We start from the raw sequence: 20,370 nt of genomic DNA, 5'->3' as shown, positions 1-20,370 counted from the left end.
GCACCAGCCTCCAAACCAACCCCGCCTCCTGCGGTGTCAACAGATGAGCCCATGCAAATCAACCGCTCCCGTCTCTCTCTCGAAGAGAAGTCCCGAAGACGGCGAGAGAATCTATGCATGTACTGTGGCTCCTCAGCTCACTTATTGGCTTCCTGCCCGCTGCGGCCGGGAAACGACCGCTCCTAATCTCCCCGAGGGAGGTCCGATTAGGAGTCTTGCTTCCATCTCCCTCTTCTTCTGATTCCACCATTCCGGTTACCCTTGTGTGTCCCCAAGGGAGAAAAAGAGTTCAGGCCCTATTGGACTCTGGAGCAGCGGGAAACTTCCTTTCTTCTTCTTTTGTTACCCAACATGCCCTGCCTGTGCAACCCCTGGATCACTCGCTGGTCCTCACTGCAGTGGATGGGAGTCGAATTCGTAGTGGACAAATCACCCATCAGACCACCCCGGTGACACTGCTCATAGGAGCTCTACATCAAGAGACCCTCGAATTCTTCATTCTTCCACAGTCCTCACACCAAATGGTCCTGGGCCTTCCCTGGCTCTCCAAACATAACCCACACATCGATTGGACCAATATGGAGGTCAAGGCCTGGGGAACAGATTGCCAGTCTACTTGCATTCCTCAGATCCTTCCGGTCTACCAGACCCATCCACAACGTGAGGGTAACTGTCCTTCATCCTCTTCAGCTCCACCCTTGTCGATACCCGCACCATATCGTTCATTTACAGATGTATTCAGTAAAGGTGGTGCCGACACCCTGCCTCCTCACCGTCCTTGGGACTGCCCGATAGAGCTGGTGGCCGGGAAATTCCCTTCTCGTGGCCGCATCTATCCCCTGTCGCTACCTGAGACTGAGGCCATGTCCTCGTACATTCAAGAGAACTTAAACAAAGGTTTCATTCGACCATCTACTTCTCCGGCCGGGGCCGGGTTTTTCTTTGTGAAAAAGAAAGATGGCGGTCTTCGGCCATGTATCGACTATAGGGGCCTGAACGACATCACCATTAAAAACCGCTATCCCTTACCCCTTATCGCAGAACTATTCGACAAGATCAGAGGGGCAGCAATCTTTACTAAATTGGACCTGCGAGGGGCCTACAATTTGATCCGGATCCGTCCAGGTGACGAGTGGAAGACGGCTTTTAACACGCGCGACGGCCACTATGAATACCTGGTGATGCCCTTCGGCCTTTGTAACGCCCCCGCTGTCTTCCAACAGTTTGTAAATGATATCTTTCGGGACTTGCTGTACCACTCCATCGTAGTCTATCTAGACGATATACTCATCTTCTCTCCAAATCTCCAACTTCACAGACAGACAGTGTCCGAAGTCCTACGACGTCTTCGCCAAAATCAACTGTTCTGCAAGTTGGAGAAGTGCGTTTTTGAGGTCACGTCCATTCCATTCTTGGGTCACATTCTCTCCGCCACTGGACCCAGAGAAGGTGAGAGCCATCCAAGACTGGGCAGCCCCCACAACACTCAAAGGAATTCAGAGATTCCTAGGGTTCTCAAACTATTACCGGCGATTTATCCGGAACTTCTCTACTATCGCTGCTCCCCTCACTGCTCTCACTTGCAAGGGAGCTGATCCAAGCGGATGGTCGCCAGAAGCATCCTCTGCCTTCCAGCAGTTAAAGAGAGCATTCATGACGGCACCAATCCTCCTCCAACCAGACCTCGACAGGCCCTTCATTCTCGAGGTGGACGCATCCTCGGAAGGGATCGGGGCCATCTTGTCACAAAAAGGTGAGGATCAAGAATTACACCCTTGTGCCTTCCTCTCCAAAAAATTCCTCCCAGCAGAGAAGAATTACCCCATCGGGGAACAGGAGTTGCTTGCAGTCAAAACTGCGTTAGAGGAGTGGCGATACCTTCTGGAGGGGGCACGACATAAGATCACCGTGTATTCAGACCACAAAAATCTGTCCTTTCTTAAACAGGCTCAGTGCCTTACTGCCCGCCAAGCCCGTTGGGCCATGTTTTTTGAACGCTTTGATTTCCAAATTAAATTCCGACCTGGAACCACGAATACTAAGGCAGACGCTCTATCCCGCTCCTTTGAGACGACCTCTGACCTAGAGACACCTCCTCGTCCAATCCTCGATCCGCTGGTCTTCGCCCAAGTAACCGTACAGCCATCTCCTCCTCCAGGTAAAACGTTCGTTCCCCCCGAACTTCGCAAGAAAATATTGTCATGGGCACATTCTTCCCGCTTCGCAGGGCACGCAGGAGCACAAAAGACCTTGATGTTCCTGTCACGTTCTTATTGGAGGCCTTTATCCGACTGTTTGTCTCGTCTTCCCAAGATGACTGGGTGGATCTTCTCCCGTGGGCAGAATATATGCATAACAACTCCTATCACTCTTCCTCCGGAACCACCCCCTTCTTTACAGTATTCGGCAAACATCCACGATCTCCGGATTTCTCAGAATTATCCTCTTCCGAAGTTCCTGCAGCAACCACTTCATTACAACGCTTTGCTAAAATCTGGTCGGATGTCCACACCGCTCTTCTTAAATCTTCCGCCCGATACAAGAGGATGGCAGACAGGAAAAGAAGGGCAGCGCCCAGATTGAAAGTCGGAGACCGGGTATGGCTGTCTACCCGCCATATACGCCTCCGTCTGCCCTCTATGAAGCTGGCTCCCCGGTTCATTGGGCCATACCCTATCATCCAAGTCATTAATCCTGTCGCTTATAGACTTCAACTTCCTCCTTCCCTAAGGATTTCGAATTCCTTCCATGTGTCCCTCCTCAAGCCTTTAAGGTTGAACTCTTATCAAAAGAAGATTCCCAAACCGCCCAAGATTAACTCCGAAAGTGGGGCTGAATTCGAGGTAAGACGCATTATAGACTCTCGTTGCCGCAATTCTCGTACCCAGTATCTGGTGGAATGGGTTGGGTTTGGTCCCGAAGAGAACTCTTGGGTGGATTCCATTGATTTGCACGCTCCAAAACTGGTAAAGCAATTTCTCCAGAGAAATCCGCACAAGGCCCATAGGCGCCCTGGGGTCACCCTGAAAAGGGGGGGTACTGTCACACGTAGCCGCGACGGAGCGCGGCGGGTACAGTACTCACCCGTCCGCGCCCGCCGCCGGCTAGCGTGTGCAGGCTCCGGTCTGCGGTGTGCGGGTAGCGGCAGCTCTGGGTAGGGATGGCAGCAGTAGTGGTGCCGGGAGGCCGGCGTCGCCATCTTGGTTGAGGGCAGGAGACAGATTGGCCCAGAGTGGAGGTTCCCTCCTCATCCTGTGCTGACAGCCAATGGCAGCCATCCCCTGGGGATATAGGGGATCTGCCTAGGCTGTTCAGTGTCAGTGCAATGAGTCTTTGGAGTCATTCACAACTCCTAGCTGATTCCCGGATCCTGGCTCTTTCTCTCCTGACTCTGGTGCCTTGCTCCCTGCATCTTGCTACAAGGAAGTTTTCTCCTGACACCAATGCTGCAAGTCCTACCTAGTGCTTGTTCCTGCTTGTGTCCCAGAATTACCCTGCACAGCTTCCCGCTGTCCTCCTTCATACAACTCATTCATTCCATCATCTTTCAGTCATCCGGATCCATTTCTTCTGTCATCAAATCAACCTCCTTCCGGATCCTCATCTATGTACTCTGGCTCACCAAGTATACGTTTCCAGATTTCCCTGCCCGTTATTAGTATTGTGCTGGACTCTATTTAATTTATTCCAACTGTCACTTAAAGAAGTATTTGAGTGAAGTTTATCATTTATGAAATCCGTTATTAAACCTGCACGTTTCAATCCTACTCCTCCTGGTCCGTCTCCGGTTCCTGTGCACCACACGACTCCATCCAGCCCTTTAGCCGTGACACCTAACTCCCATCACTGTGGATTTACGATCCCACGATATCCCATACAAGTGGCTCTTTCCTGTGAAGTTGATCATCTCCTATGAAGGCTCATCCTACACAGTCTCCTCACTAGATGCAGGTGCCAAGCTTCTTATGGACTGTTGAACCCCATCCAGGCTAAAAGAAGCGCGCCCCTCCTAAACCAGAATGGTCGCCACCTGAACTCTGGCGGATGTAATACCTCCATGCCATTGGATCTGTAGTCGACCCTCCCTACACTTCTTTACACTGTTGGTTCACCATTTTACTATGGTCCGTGAGTTGCTTTGTCTTTATGTCCTCAATTCATAGCTTGAGAACCCTTTTCCTCTTTCGCTTTCTCGAATATTTGTAACTTTTACGCTGAAGTTTATACACTCTCTCTCCCTCTAAAAGTTCATAAGTTCATGTTTGATTTTGACTTGTCTGCCTTGATTTTTGACTTGTCTTTTACTGTAATATTCACGGGTGGTGGCGCTAGGCCACATGGTTTCCCAATCCACCGTACTACTGCAAGTTCCTTTTCCCCCTGCAGTAGTCATCCTATCCCGATGTTTTTTTTTTCTTCCCTTCTTAAATGCCTTTTCTCACCCCCTCCCCTCAATCACCTCCTTTACTACCCCAATAAGGAAAGGCACACGGCCTCTCCCCAACTGTCACACACCCCATCCATCTCATCTCTTACACTCTATCGCCCTACAATTCTTCCTGATTGGTACAGTTAATGTCCCTCAAAGTTAAGGGGTTGAACTCCCCCAATAAAAGGCGATTAGCGCTTAGATACTTTGCTAAACAGAAGGCTGACATTATCTCACTTCAAGAGACCCATTTCTCCTCCCTACACCCCCCCCCCTCCGGTACTTAAAGATTCCCTTTACCCTACCAGATATTTTGCTAATGGCCCCTTCAAAAGGAACAGAGTTACAATCCCTGATAGCAGATAAGAACGGATGATATCTTATTCTAGTTGGAACCCTAGAGGGTAAACCCGTCACTTTAGTCTCCATCTATGCCCCCAATTTGAATCAGATCTCATTTCTCTGTAAACTCTGTACAGAATTTCAGAAGGTCCGCAAAGGCTCATTCTTCCTAATGGGTAACTTTAATTTAGTTTTAGACCCTAAACTTGATAAGTCCTCCAATCCCCCCGACCTCCTCCATCTCCTTTACTTTCCTGGCATTCCAGAACTCGTTGTCAGAATATGACTTATATGACATATGGTGCACGCATAACCCGTTGAGCCGTGAATATACTTACCACTCCCCAGTGCCCAATACATATTCCAGAATCGACTATATCCTATCAGACAAATGGTCCCTACAATTAGCCAAAATTAGTGATATCCTTCCCATTACCTGGTCAGACCATGGTCCGATCACCGTCAAATGGAACATATCCCACCAATTACCTTCCTCTCACCCCTGGAGACTCTCCCCCTATCTACTAACTGAACCTACCTCCAAAAACATTATTGCGGACACTATTCAACTTGTTCCAACATTGCAATTCCCCCTCAGACACATCCACCCTAACTTACTGGTGTTCTTTAAAAGCAGTAACTAGAGGAGCAGCCATCCAGGCAGGCACTTGCCTTAAGAAAGTTCAGCAACAAAAGTTAGATGAACTTGATTCCAAAATAAGAGATCTGAAAACTCAAATTAAAACTAGACCCTCAAAAACCCTCCAGAAACAATTCGCTATGGTCAGGTCCAACCTTCAGAAACTCCTCCTGGCCCATACACAAGCTGCCCTAAGCAGGCTTAAACAGAAGTTTTACCTGCTGGGCAACAGATCTGGCAAACTCCTTGCCTGTAAGCTCCGTGTTCAACAAGCCAGAAATAGAATCCAATATCTTAGGATGCCCTCAAACTCAAAGATCACAACCCGTCCGACATATCTAACCAATTTGCCTCATTCTACTCCCAATTCTATAATCTTTCTGCTGACACCTCCACTCCCCAACCCACTCTTTCGTCGATCAACTCCTTCCTAGCCAACCTGAACCTTCCCTCCATTAATGAAGAACAGCTCCAAACTGTAAATGCCCCATGGTCCCTAACAGAAATCCTCAATACCATTAAATTCCTTCCCAAGAACAAGACCCCTGGCCCCCACTGCTTCACCAATGACTTTTACACCTAGTTCCCTGATCTTCTGGCCCCTGACCTTCTCCTGGTATACAATAGCATTACTGCTTGTGGCACTATACCAGAGGAAATGTTGAATCTCCTAGGCTAAGCACCAAACAGTCTATTCTCTGACCCCACAGACAGACAGGACATGTGTTTCGCTTAGTTTAGCTTCTTCAAGTTGACCAGTCAGCTTGAAGAAGCTAAACTAAGCGAAACACGTGTTCTGTCTGTCTGTAGGGTCAGAATAGACTGTTTGGTGCTTAGCCTAGGAGATTCATTTTCCATATGTAATATTGTGTTACCAGATGTTTGTGTGTTCCCACCTGAGCAACTGACACGTGGCGTACCTACCAATACAGGGCATACCTGATCTATGAACCTCAGCATATACCCCATACCAGTTATATCCTAAATATCAGATTGGTGTAGCCATACATGACAAATGAGGTGTCATATTTAATGTGTCCACCGGAGGGCACTGCTGCTCCATACTGCAATCTCTAGAGATATTATACAATAATAGGTGTATGTTTTAACCTCCAGTCACAGTGCTAATGGGGTTTAAATAGACAAATGTGGTGAATTCAGGCAACAACCTGAGACTGTATTTTGATAAACACACAGTACCTATCCCAGAAAGGGAGCCGCTCTACACTATTAAAATCCAATCAAAGGCAACTCTATTTGAAGTGTGATTTGGCTAAGATCACCATTGTAATATCCAAATTACTGTTTTAATAACTTATAAATTGGGGTACAACATATATCACCCACCTTAAAGGTGTGATCTTGACGTGGCAATACATAGAATTAATTGAGTGTCATTTATTGCCCTGTCCAGCAGAGGACACTGTTGTTCTACCCTCCCAACTCTTGACATATATCAGCAGATACTATAAATGCGACCAGTGTCTAAAGTGTAATATCGGAAACAACAAGCATTTTCTTACACATTAAATTGTTGAAGATCATAAGTGTGATATTATAACACTGTTAGGAACACACCCTGGTGGGGAATATACCCCTGTATGTATCTAGGCACCGGCAGTCTATGGCTCTCTCTACCTACATTTTAAATCTTTAAAATCACAGATCTTTTCTTTCAAAAACACCATTGTTTGTGTGTCAATGTGTATTTTTAACCCCTTATTTTCGCTTCATGTGCTTCTCTCCTTATCCTGTATTTACCTAATAAAGATAAAAGGAGCCGCCACTTTTTAAACAAAAAAGGAATTTTGCCAAGAAATATTCTATCACTGTAAGGAGTGCATCCAATACAAACCTTTTTTCTTCTTCTTTCCTCCGAACTAGATATTGGGCAAGTATTACCGGAGGCCCAGTGGAAACATATCTATGCCTCTTCATACTCCATGTCCAGATGTTTAAACTACTCCGAGATGCACGTTAAGCTTCTACATAGGTTATATCTCACTTTGGACAGATTACGTACCATCTGGCCCTCCTGCTCGAACTTCCGTTGGCGCCAATGTGGTGAGGTTGGCCATCAGTTCCACTTTTTTTGGTACTGCCCGAAGATTCTCCTCTTCTGAAAAGCAGTCTTTGACCTCATTAACAAAGTGCTACTTATATCTCTCTCGCCCTCACCCCTTATAGCTCTCCTAAACTGTTTCGTCTTCTCAGTTCCCTCTCCCCTCCACTACGGCTTAGGCCATATTTGCTTCGCTGCCCGAACAGTGCTTGCACAGCATTGGAAACGAGACCCCCCCTTCCATCCCCCTAGTGGTGCGGAAAGCCCACTCACACTTTCTACTCGAGACGGGCCTCTCCCTCACCCATTCTCCTATGACCTCCTCCTAACCCGCTGGAACCCCTGGAAGGTTTTCACCATGGCCGGTGAAGGGGCTGATATTATAATTCAAGAACAGACCGATTCTCCCTCAGTTCCCTGAATTTAGTATTCTAGTCCTTTCTCTCCTGAATACTCAAGTTGCACATGGTCAATTAATTTAATCCATAGACTAGCAACTGTGCTAGTCTACGGACTAAATTAATTGACCACGTCCCTCCGCTTAAGAGGGGTGGCGAGAGGGGTAAAGCTCTATTGAGATTATAAAGCAGATGGATACTTACTCTAGATGCACTGGCACCTAAAGGTCTTAATGAAAAGCCAGGATTGCATTGCTTCCTATAGCCTTTATTTCTACTCTAACGGAACGATGTTAATTTCATGTATGTCTCTTTTTGGTAGTAATTCTTGACAACAGGCATGATGTGATTATAAAGTAAATGTTTTTTCATACAATAAATTAGACAAATGATATATGACAGTATGCTGTATCTTTAATAATTCATTATTGTGTCATTAGTTGAGATTCATCCAATGCAACGGTTTTATTTTAAACGGTTATATTTGTTTTGTTTGTAACAGATATTGGTTGGAGCCCACGGGCTACTTCAACAGCTGACACCTGTGAACGTGCTGATTTGTACTAATCCATAGGTGGGCGTCGTTGTGAATAAAGACCTGTTGATTTTATCAAATTTAATCCTTTTTGATAAAGTGGCGAGTGCACATATCTCTATTTAACCTGTTTGTATAAACAAACTTTTGTTTAAAAAGAAAAAAAGAAAACAAATTTGCTCCTATGCAAATACCATTGTATTTAAGCTAGTGGAAAAGTGGTATTTGTCTGATCAATACGGTGTATATCTATCTATCTATCTATATACATATATAGATATATATATATATATATATATATATAGATATATCTATATCCGTAGGGGGAATATCCAGAGAGCGCACTCACCAGACTTGAAAAAGTTAAAACTCCAATACTTTAATTCATCCTGTTAAAAATGCATCACAATAGTCGACGTTTCGGGTCCTTGCACGACCCTTTTTCAAGACCTCGAAGTAGTCAGGTTCACTCGCTCGCCATGCTTCGGGCTCAGTGCCTCGATGCGCTCGGCACACTATTATATTCTCCCTCCAGGCCGTAGTGGAGGGTAGGGAATGAAATACCACCTGTTGATACGTCAGCTCAAACTTTGGTAAAAATAAATAAAATAAAAGTCATGTCGACCTTTTGACCATGTCAACCGTTTGGATGTTGACCTATTGACCCTGTCGACCTTTAAACCCTGTCAACCTATTGTCTGTCGACCTTTGAACCCTGTCAACCTTTTGACTGTCGACCTTTGAACCTAGTCAACCTTTTGACTGTCGACCAATTGTGGTCGATCTAGTATCAATCTATGTTCAGTCCGGATACTGAAAAGGCTAAAGAAGTCCACAATTCAGATTCTCTTTGACCTGTATAATCACAAGTGGGGCTGGCCTGCTTCAAATCATTCTTGGGTCTGGCGGTTCCACTTGACTATGTAACAAGCTTACTCTGCAATAGCTTTTCCTGCCTTTGTCGAGGGATGGCTCATTTCACTGGTAGGTGGGGGATTCTTGGGTATCTCAGTGTGGTACTTTAACAAAGCAGCTTTAAATCGGCAGCTACGTGGTTCTCTGCCCATACTTAGTTTTTATGCATTTCACAGCTTTGCACCTTCAGACGCAGCCTCAGAAGTGTCCCCACCCTTTAGGTAACAGCTTGAAATGTCTCAATGTTCCCTCTGTCTCCTAGTGGATGGAAGAAAAAGGGATTTAGGTTCTTACCTTATTAAATCCTTTTCTTCTAGTCCATAGGGGGGAACTCGCAGTGTATAGTTTCTAATGTACCGGTTATCTGGACAGGACACCTTTCCTGTGAGTATGTTTGCATACATCCTTCTCCCTCTACATTTCCTCGCTCCTGCCATGGACTTGCTAACTTAATTGGCTGGTGGCAGAATATAGTGGATGGAGGCTGCTGGGAAAAATATTGTAACCAGTTGGTGACCAGACCCTCTCCAGGCTATACTCAATGTTCCCTGTGTCCCCATGTAAAAGGATTTAACAAGGTAAGAACATAAATCCTCTTATAACAAAGCTGTTTAGTTAATGTATGCATGCAACAAAAAGTATATTAAGCAACTACTGTACCCGCTTCCTTAGGTCTCCATGTTTTGGAGGCTGTAACTTCTCCAGCCAATCTGCTTGAATTTCATCTAGATAACTCTTCATCCGATTTTTTAATGTCTCATACTGCCAAATAGCAGCAACTCCAAAAGAGCAACCTGAAAACTGATCATTCATATTCTGTATAAAACAGTATACCAATTAACTTAAAACCTACTCAAAATGTGTCTTGTACATTAAAGAAGCATAAAAGTAAACATACATTAGACAGATAAATTATGGTACTAATTTCTATTAACATTTAGAGCATTTAAGCCACATTTTTTTCATAAATCACTTGTCAGGTTATCAATTACACACGTGTATAGGACCATTATATATAAATGGAAGTCTAGGCTATAAATCCATAACAATATAGTAAATTGTCATAGGAAACTAAAGTAACTGCAGTTTATAGCTGGGTACACTATGTGATATCATCTAATAAAGCAGATTGGCCCAAAATATCAAGCACATGGTCTAATGTGTTTCCCCTACTGCGTGCTCTCTCAGCTCATTTCCCTGATCGTCTCCTTGGGCGTGCAGCATGGTTCAATGTGAAAACCCAGGCAAACAATAGCATACATGGAAAAAATATATCTTTCAGTGCGTACAGGACGGCTGATGTATCTTTACATCGGCCGTCCCATCCGCTGGGTACACACATTGTGAAGTGTGTATCCAGCTTGATGTTTGAGAGCTGTACTTCAGATAAACACAATGCATATAAAACAAAGCTGTAGACAGATTATTATTAAATTATATAAAATACAACTAAGAAATTACACTGTTTTGCTAAACTGCACTAAGTTTGTAATGTAAGCAGTTACATACTTTTTACATTTTTGCTTCCAGTACTACAGCCATCTATGAGGGTTATTCAAAACAGATCACTGTTGTGCGAATGTGCAAGATGATGGATTAAAAAAATGGGTACTTGTTTCCTAGCACAGCGTCAGCGATAAAAATTGTATCCATCGGGACCTAAAAAAATCACATGCGATGGACGCGATTTTTACATTGGAACCAATGTAAAATGTCCCTGACACCCGATTTTACATTGGCCCCGATGTTAAATGCCCCCCAGACCCCAATTTTCATTGTATCCCCACCCTTATGGGTCAAATGCCCCCCCATTGTTAACGCCACCCCACGATTAACGTCAACCCAAAGCGTAGCGAGTGCACCGAGCCCGCGAGGGGCGGCGGTATGCGTCCTCCGACCTTTTCATACCCCCACTATCCACGTCGGTGTGGAGTTGATTTTATATAGTGTGGCGAGCGCAGCGAGCCACCGAACCCGAAGCGTGGCGAGTGTAGCGAGCCCCGCGAGGGGACGCGCAGAACTTCACAGGTATTACGCGTCGCCACGCTTCCGGCTCGGTGGCTCGCCACACTATATAAAATCAACTCCGACGTAGATAGTGGGGGTATGAAAAGGTCGGAGGACGGGTACCGCTGCGCTCGCCATGCTTCGGGTGGGGTGGTGTTAACGATGGGGGGCATTTTACATACAAATTAACCATCAGGGTGGGTATACAATCAAAAATCGGTCCATTGGGCCATTTAACATTGTTCCCTATGTAAAATCGGATCCATCGCATCGGTCACATTGTACGCAGAATTTTACAGCCGGTGTACTGTGGTCCTCAATAAATGTTCCCATGGACTTAATGTTAAAGCTTGCTGAAAAAAACAAACAACAAAAAAACCCTTTGACACAAAATTATTGGACAATGTAAAAAGTAGTGTACACACGGTGTGATTCAGGGTCAATTTCTATCCGATTTAGACTATAGTCTAAATCGAACAGAAAGTTAGTCTGAATCACAAATGTACAGCCACATTTAATGCCTATGTGATCCTGATGCATGTCACTGCGCTCAAAATCGAAACGTAAAAAGTTAAGAGTGATTATGCGAAGTATAAAGTATACAGTTGGGCCTACAGAATCAGACTGTGCAAGGGATCAGTCATCCAGCAGTACACAAAGGTCCACTTTAAGAGTAGTTACAAGGGCTAGAAGGGCCCCACCAGGAGAAAGGCCACCCGCTGAGTAATAAGTACCTGTGTTGAAGAATGAAGACGAAAATTTTTCACACAAATATTTATTTGTTTTTCAACATAATACACTTTTCCCAATGTCCCTGCCATTTCTTTAAACCCTCTAAAAAATACAATTTGTCAAACTGATTTTCCCGCGAGCCACGTTTTCAGGACAGGGAACAAAAAGAAGTCACATGGACAAGGCAACAATTGATAGTGCAGTTTATGCTATTTGGCCGCAACAATTCCAGATGAGGGAGCTGGTGCATTTTCGTGGTGGGAAAAAAAACTAACCTATGATCAATCTGAAATTTGGTATAGCGTTGTTTGAAAGATGGTAGTACACGATAGTAATACCAACTTTTCTCAGCAACGCCACCTGTCTTCAAACACAGGTACTTATTGATCCACACATATATATCCACTCTCCTTTCCATATAGATGTTAGCCAGGCTCGGGTCACAAGTTGTCCTCATCGCAGTCACGCATATCTGCAGAAACCCCTTGTTATAGTTACATAGGGGCAGATGTATTAAGCCTTAACAAGAGATAAATGCAAGGGTGATAAGGAGAGATAAACATCCAGCCAATCAGCTCCTTACAGACTTTTTTCAAACACAGGTGGTAACATGGCAGTTAGCAGGTAATTGGCTGGATGTTTATCTCTCCTCATCACCCTTGGATTTATCTCTTGTTAAAGCTTAATACATCTGCCCCATAGTATTTTAAGGCTGAATAAATACTCATGTCCATCCAGTTCAACCTTGGTGTATTAGCTTCATCCCTTGCTATATATGTAATGTATACCGATGTGATTTAAGGACAGATTCTGATTATTGTTTGCACCCCTGTATGTTTTTAACCAATAGATGTTTGTCCAACCTTATTTTAAATGTATTTATTGTGTCTGCCGACATCACATCTCCCAGAAGAGAGTTCCATAGTTTGGCTGCCCTGACTAACAAAATGTTTTTGTCTAGCGGAACAAAATCTTCTTTCCTCTAATCTAAACTCGTGTCCCTGTGTCCTTGAGTCCTTCCTTACAGTAAAAAGTGCATCTGACTGTTCCTTATATTGGCCTCTGATATATTTGTACATGTTTAGCATGTCCCCCCTTAAACGCCCCTTTCTAGCATAAACAATTCTAAATGGTTCAATCTCACTTCATAGCTTAAATTATCTAATCCCTTTATTAGTTTTGTTGCTCTTCTTTGGACTTTTTCCAGTTCTAGGATGTCCTTTTTATAGTGCGGGGCCCAGAATTGTACTATATATTCTAGATGTGGTCTAACCAATGCTTTGTACAGTGGCATAATTGCATTTGAGTTCCTAGTCTCCATACCCCTTTTTTATGCATGCTAGTATCCTGTTCGAATTATTTGTTGCTATATGACAAGGATGGGGAACCTTCGGCCCTCCAGCTGTTGTTGAACTACACATCCCAGAATGCTTTGCTACTGTTTTAGCATGGCCAAATAGCAAAGATGAAGCAGTGCATACTGGGATGTGTAGTTAAGTAACAGCTGGAGGGCCAAAGGTTCCCCATCCCTGCTATATGACATTGAGCCCTACACCCCAGCTTGTTATCTATTTGGACTCCTAGGTCTTTTTCAAGTTCTGAACTACCCAGTGCCTCCCCGCTTAGGTTATACTTAGCACATTGGTTATGTTTCCCTAGACGCATAATCTTGCATTTATTAGACAAAGATGGAAACATTGCTGAGTATACGCACCCCAATATCATTAATAAATATATTAAATAAAAGGGGCCCTAGCACCGACCCCTGTGGCACTCCACTTAATATTGGTATCATATTTGATACTGTGCCATTTACGACCACCCTCTGTTCTCTATTACTCAGCCAGTTCCTTACCCATCTACAAATGCTTTCCGCTAGTCCCAGATTTTCCATTTTATTTATCAATCTCTCACGTGGAACCGTGTCAAAAGCCATAGCAAAATCTAGGAAGACCACGTCTACTGCATTTCCATTATCAATGTTGTTGCTGACATCCTCATAAAAGCCTAGTAAATTTGTTTGTAATGAACGATTCTTCACAAACCCATGTTGGTTAATACTAATTAGCTTGTGAAGCCCTAAATATTTTTGAAAACCATGCCTTATAAATCCCACAAATATTTTACCCACTATTTATGTTAAGCTCAGAAGTCTGTAGTTAGCTGGGTCATCCCATTTTCCTTTTTTAAATATTGATACTACCTCTGCTATTCTCCAGTCTTTTGGTACCATACAGATGATAATGAGTTCTCAAAAACCTAATACAGTGGTGTTTCTAATTCCTCCCTTAATTCCATTAATACCCTAGGATGAATCCCGTCAGGGCCTGGGGATTTGTTTGTTTTGATTTTACTGAGCCGTAATGTCATCTTATCTGTCGTGAAATTTATTTTAAGATCTGGTTTGCTCGTCCCATTTGTGGTACCTGTATGCTCCACTGTCTGCTCTTCCCTAGTAAACACTGATGAGAAAAACTCATTTAACAATTCTGCTTTTCCCTTATCCTCTGTAAAGCTATTACCGTTAATACTGGTTAATGGGCCTATGTTCTCTTTGATTACTCGTTTACTATTGATGTATTTAAAAAAAACGTCTTGGGATTGGTTTTGCTGTATGTGGCTATGTGCTCTTCGCTTTACCTTTTAGCTATTTTGATTACCCCTTTACAAATTTTGTTTGATTCTTTGTACTTGCTGAACGTCTCCTCATTCATGTTATCCTTGTAAAATGTAAATGCTCTTGTCTTATTGTTAATTGCTCTCCTTACTTTTTTGTCCAACCATGGTGGCTTTTTCTTATTGAATTTGCCCTTATTGCCTTTAGTGACATATTATTAAGCACATTTTTTAGTGTATCCCACTTTTCTTCTGCATTTCCCCCCTCAAATAACACTTCCCAATCTATTTATTTTAAAGAGTCCCTGAATAAATCAAAGTTAGCTTTTCTAAAATTTTATATTTTAGCTGGTCCTGTATGCTGTAGTTTACAGAAGTTGATTTCCAGTGAAACCATATTATGGTCACGGTTACTCAGAAGTCCTATTACTTTGGTATTTGAAACTAAATCTACATTGTTCATGAATACTAAATCCAAAAACGTCCCATTATGAATTGGTTATAAACTGATCCTTGAGTAAGTTTAGGAACCCACTGCTTTTTGCTGACTTAAATGTCCCATTTGTCCAGTCAATTTCTGGAAGGTTAAAATCCCCCAGAAATGTCTAGGAAATCTCTTGGTCTCCATTTTCAACATTCCCCTTTTCTACCGCTAGTTGGCAATTTAGAATTTCAACGGGGAACCGCTGCACTACCTTTCACTGCTTGGCGCTCACACAGTATTTTGAATATCCGTAACCACCTAAACTCTAATACACCACTTTCATTTGATGGGGCGAAGGAAAAATTTAACATTAGCCCTACCCATGGTTTTTTCTATGCCCAAGCTGTTCATTATATACAGACAGTACTACCTAAATTACAAGACGCTGATTATACCAACCCTATGGACTCACTTATACGTATAGGCTCCTACTCTACGTCTTTAATTTATTCACGAATCCGAGTTGAGATAGATCCTGAGACTGAATTACCACAAATCGACAGATGGGCTTCCCAGATTGCTTCCATTTCATCTGAACAGATAGTTGAAACCTTTAGTGCATCTTTGAGGCTTATTCCAGCAAGTTCTTATCAGGAAATGACATATAAGATGTTCCACCGGGCATATCTATCCCCCAAAAGGAGACATTTAATGGGTATATCTGACACTGCAGGTTGCACCAAATGTCTTGCCACAGAGGCCGACATAATGCATTGCTTTTGGGAATGCCCTCCTATTCGACAATTCTGGTCCGACCTACACATATATGGCATCACAGTCCTAGGCATCCCATTTAGCTGCACGGCTCCTTGGGCAATCTTTGGCTATCTAGCAGATCAATCAGGCATACCCAAAAAGGAAAAAAATAATAATAATGATCCTGTCAGCCTTAAGCCGTAAAGCAATCCTGCAACAATGGATCCATGATGTGGGAGCCACTCTACCCATGGCTACCTCCCATTTAATCTTTTTGTTTACAATGGATTGGCTTGAGACCTCCCAGTACAAAGAAACCTTAACACCTGCTCTGTTTTGATGCTGGAATAAATTTATCCAGACCCTACCCCCTGCAACTAAACTTGCTCTAAGGCAATGTTTTCAATCTACAATCTGGTACTCCAATCAACTCCTTGGCAATAAAGACCTTATTCCCATATAAGACTATTTTAATTCCCTTACTCTACGACTCCGATACCCCCCCCTCTTTCCTTATTTCTCTTTCTTCACCCTTTCCCTCCTCTTCTTCTTACTCGAGCCTCTTCTATGGATGGATTGCCCCATGGATGGATCGGCGGCCTTAGGAACCGGGTAGTCGGCAGTGGTTTGTTTTATTGAAGTTGTCTATATTGTTTGTCCTCTGTTTTGGACAAAAGCCAGTTTGGCTACACTACTACACACACACACACACATCTTTCTAGGTGAAACACAGAATATGACAAATTATTGTTATAAGGTTATACGATATACGCATAAACTAAATCTGTTGTGAGCCGCACAGCCTACTTCTCACAAGATAGATCATCACTCTAGATGTGTGTGGGTTGCCCTCATGATTCGAGCTGTTATATTAAGTTAGAAAAAAGTTACTTGAAGCTTCTCATTGCTTTAGACCATTACAAGACATACATGTACAATTTATTGTTTGACCACTCTTGTGCATTATATGTGTATACACTTTCATTGTATATTGTCTCATTACTTTAGCTTCAATAAAATATATATTGAAAAAAAAAAATCCCCCAGAAATAATACCTGCCCCTGATCTGCCGATTTCTTTATTTGGTTTAAAAGTAGAGACTCATCCCTTTCATTAATGTTCGGCGGTCTATAGCATACTTCAATTAAAATGTTATTAGATTTTGTATTATTTTCGGTTAACTCTACCCACACGGCCTCAGTATTATCTTCATCTATCCCCGAGCTCATCACCTTCTCAGATGGTTTTAAGTTAGTTCTTACATAAAAGCAACCCCCCCCCCCGCCCCTTTTTATTTTCCCTGTCTTTTCTGAAAAGGGTATATCCCTCCATGTTTAAAGCCCAATTGTGTCAATTCTATTGAGGGGTGATTTTGTTCAAGATGTGCTAATGATTTCTTACTAAATCTAGTTCTTCTTCCCAACCCCCCCTTCTCCAACCTCCAATCTCTTGCTTAACCGTTCCTTATTACTTTGTCTTTCACACCCATAGTTTCTATTTGAACCCACCTCCTTAAGTCTAGTCTGAGCTGACAATGTAGCAGCAGCGGCGTCGCAGCAGAGTGCCAGTGCCCAGGGTTGTGGGGCGCATGTGGCACTGCCGCCCTGTGGTGCCAGGTCCCGCGCGTCATTTCCGCCCCGGTGGGCGACATCAGTTCTGCCCCGCGGCATTCCCCTGCAGCCACCTGGCAGTTGCTATATCTACAGGAGACACCGAGCAGTGTGCGCTCGTCCCCCTCATGTTATTAGGGTTGGGGGGCTGGTGCTTGTGGCAGCAGATGATTGGCTACAGCATCCCTTTTAAGGGATACGGCCTCTCAGCCCTGCCGGTGATATTGCCTAGTTTAGGTAATGACTTGCCCCTCTGCAGGTCCCTGTCTGTGGCAGTCAGTTCCTGTGCCCTGTCAGCCAGTTACTGCCCTTCCCAGGCTGCCTCTTTCCACCTGCAGCTGCTAAAAGTCTGCTGGTCCCTTTATTCCAATGTGAGGTCATGAAAGTGCTCCATTGTAGCCTGGTTCTGTATTATCTTTATTCTCAGTATCTTGCAATTACTTAGTTATTTTTGTTATTCTCATTCGCTTGGGATTCTCTTTGTTCTGTTCTTCCATGGCGTGGCGAGGCACTCAGAACGTTATGTTGGATCTAGGGGGTAGGTGTGTACTTGCACTGCTGACAATTTATTTGATGAATTTAACACTCTATTTTGCCAGACAATTGTGCAGAGAAATGAATGAAGGACACACTGCTTGAATAGTACAAAATTTATATGTAAAAGGATAAAAAAGCTTACAATACACAATACATAAATAATTACACATATAGAAATAAGCAAAAATAAGAAAATAAAAATATATAAAGGTAACAATAGGATTAATATCAATATAGTGGGCTTGTTGGAGTAAATACCATATGATATGGTTTTGAGAATTGGACTGGACGTATAGTTTGGGAGCTCCGCTTTTTAAATATATTTCAAGTGCGTTTATAGCAGCAATTGTAAAAGTCCAAAAAGTTTATTGTATGGTGATGAATTAGTGGATTAGTATCCAGATAGAGTTATTGTTAGTAGTATGAGTAGTTGAAACGCTGGATGTATGGACGAATTTAGCATGTGAATTTACATGCATCCAGAGATAAGTAACCAAGTAATGCTGGTAATTGCGATGGTATAGTAATACAGAGCGGGGCTCTGGTTGTATCTCACCCCTTATAGACACGTTGTCAGCTGGTTGCTCCTGATCGAGGGGGCGGCTGGAGTAGGTATCGTGCGGGGCGCTTCAATGCGCCGTCAGCCAGCGCTCACTCCTCCGGCAGCAGGAGCGTCCAAGTAGTGCAGACGCTGTGGATGATGTTAGGGTGAGAGCCCTGCAGGATGAACGGGGTGAACGAGAGCTGGAAATGCACAGCGGTCTCGTATGCGGTAGCCTGTAGCCCAGGTGCGTCCGTGGTCTGGTGACGTCAACGCGTTTCGTCTCCCGAATCAAATGGAGACTTTCTCAAGACGGATCCGATCCGTCTTGAGAAAGTCTCCATTTGATTCGGGAGACGAAACGCGTTGACGTCACCAGACCACGGACGCACCTGGGCTACAGGCTACCGCATACGAGACCGCTGTGCATTTCCAGCTCTCGTTCACCCCGTTCATCCTGCAGGGCTCTCACCCTAACATCATCCACAGCGTCTGCACTACTTGGACGCTCCTGCTGCCGGAGGAGTGAGCGCTGGCTGACGGCGCATTGAAGCACCCCGCACGATACCTACTCCAGCCGCCCCCTCGATCAGGAGCAACCAGCTGACAACGTGTCTATAAGGGGTGAGATACAACCAGAGCCCCGCTCTGTATTACTATACCATCGCAATTACCAGCATTACTTGGTTACTTATCTCTGGATGCATGTAAATTCACATGCTAAATTCGTCCATACATCCAGCGTTTCAACTACTCATACTACTAACAATAACTCTATCTGGATACTAATCCACTAATTCATCACCATACAATAAACTTTTTGGACTTTTACAATTGCTGCTATAAACGCACTTGAAATATATTTAAAAAGCGGAGCTCCCAAACTATACGTCCAGTCCAATTCTCAAAACCATATCATATGGTATTTACTCCAACAAGCCCACTATATTGATATTAATCCTATTGTTACCTTTATATATTTTTATTTTCTTATTTTTGCTTATTTCTATATGTGTAATTATTTATGTATTGTGTATTGTAAGCTTTTTTATCCTTTTACATATACATTTTTTACTATTCAAGCAGTGTGTCCTTCATTCATTTCTCTGCACAATTGTCTGGCAAAATAGAGTGTTAAATTCATCAAATAAATTGTCAGCAGTGCAAGTACACACCTACCCCCTAGATCCAACTTTGCTACTTTCTATTGTGGGTTGAGGCAATCCCACAGGTGTTGTGTGCAGCAGCAGCAGACAATTGAGCAATTAAGCACTATAGCGTGATTATATTAACTCTTTATAAAGCGCCGGGGACCTTGCTAAACTGGGATTTGGCTGTTTAGCCACTCACAGCAAGTAAGGAAACATTTTTTTGTTCTACTCAGAACGTTATATCTTTGGTCGTTTTGGGTACCGTTGTTTGTACTCCTGTTTACGCTATCCCGTTACTATTCAGTATTCTCAGAGTAGGTGTTGTTGGACGTACCCCAGTTCTTGTGTCTTTTGTGTCTGAGACTAGGTCGCCTTTCCCCGTTCTTGGCCTGGTGCTGTTAGGTAGGTTGTTTTTTCCAGGCATGCCCCTGTAGTTAGATCTCCTTTTGATCCCTTGCCTCTGACGATCGCTGATTCCTTGTCCCCTCCTAAGACCTGGTTGCACCGGAGTTGGGGCGGACCTAATTCGCCCCTTTAAATGTGGCGATTATAGGTGAAGCCTTAGTTCCTGCAGGTATCAGCTATCAGTCAGAGGGGGTCAACAGGGATAGTGCAGGGTGCCTTAGTTGTGACCATTCTAAACAGCAGTTCTGCTGTGGGTTCACGCCCCAAAT

At 43.7% G+C, this 20,370-nt stretch overlaps 1 protein-coding gene across 7 annotated transcripts in view; it reads right to left on the bottom strand.

Moving 5' to 3' along the window:
* Positions 1-20,370, bottom strand: part of PARL (presenilin associated rhomboid like) — a 132,746-nt gene that overhangs the window by 62,887 nt on the left and 49,489 nt on the right. For all 7 annotated transcript variants that reach the window (XM_083173140.1, XM_083173143.1, XM_083173145.1 and 4 more), the window contains one exon: positions 9,982-10,122. In XM_083173140.1, the coding sequence (XP_083029266.1) occupies positions 9,982-10,122 (141 nt within the window). The remainder of the gene's footprint in view (positions 1-9,981; positions 10,123-20,370) is intronic.

The sequence above is a fragment of the Crinia signifera genome, chromosome 2 (assembly GCF_055691185.1).
Source record: "Crinia signifera chromosome 2, ASM5569118v1, whole genome shotgun sequence".
Taxonomy (NCBI): Eukaryota; Metazoa; Chordata; class Amphibia; order Anura; family Myobatrachidae; genus Crinia; species Crinia signifera.
The sequence above is the reverse complement of the archived record's forward strand: the minus strand, read 5'-3'. Positions and strand labels throughout refer to the sequence as shown.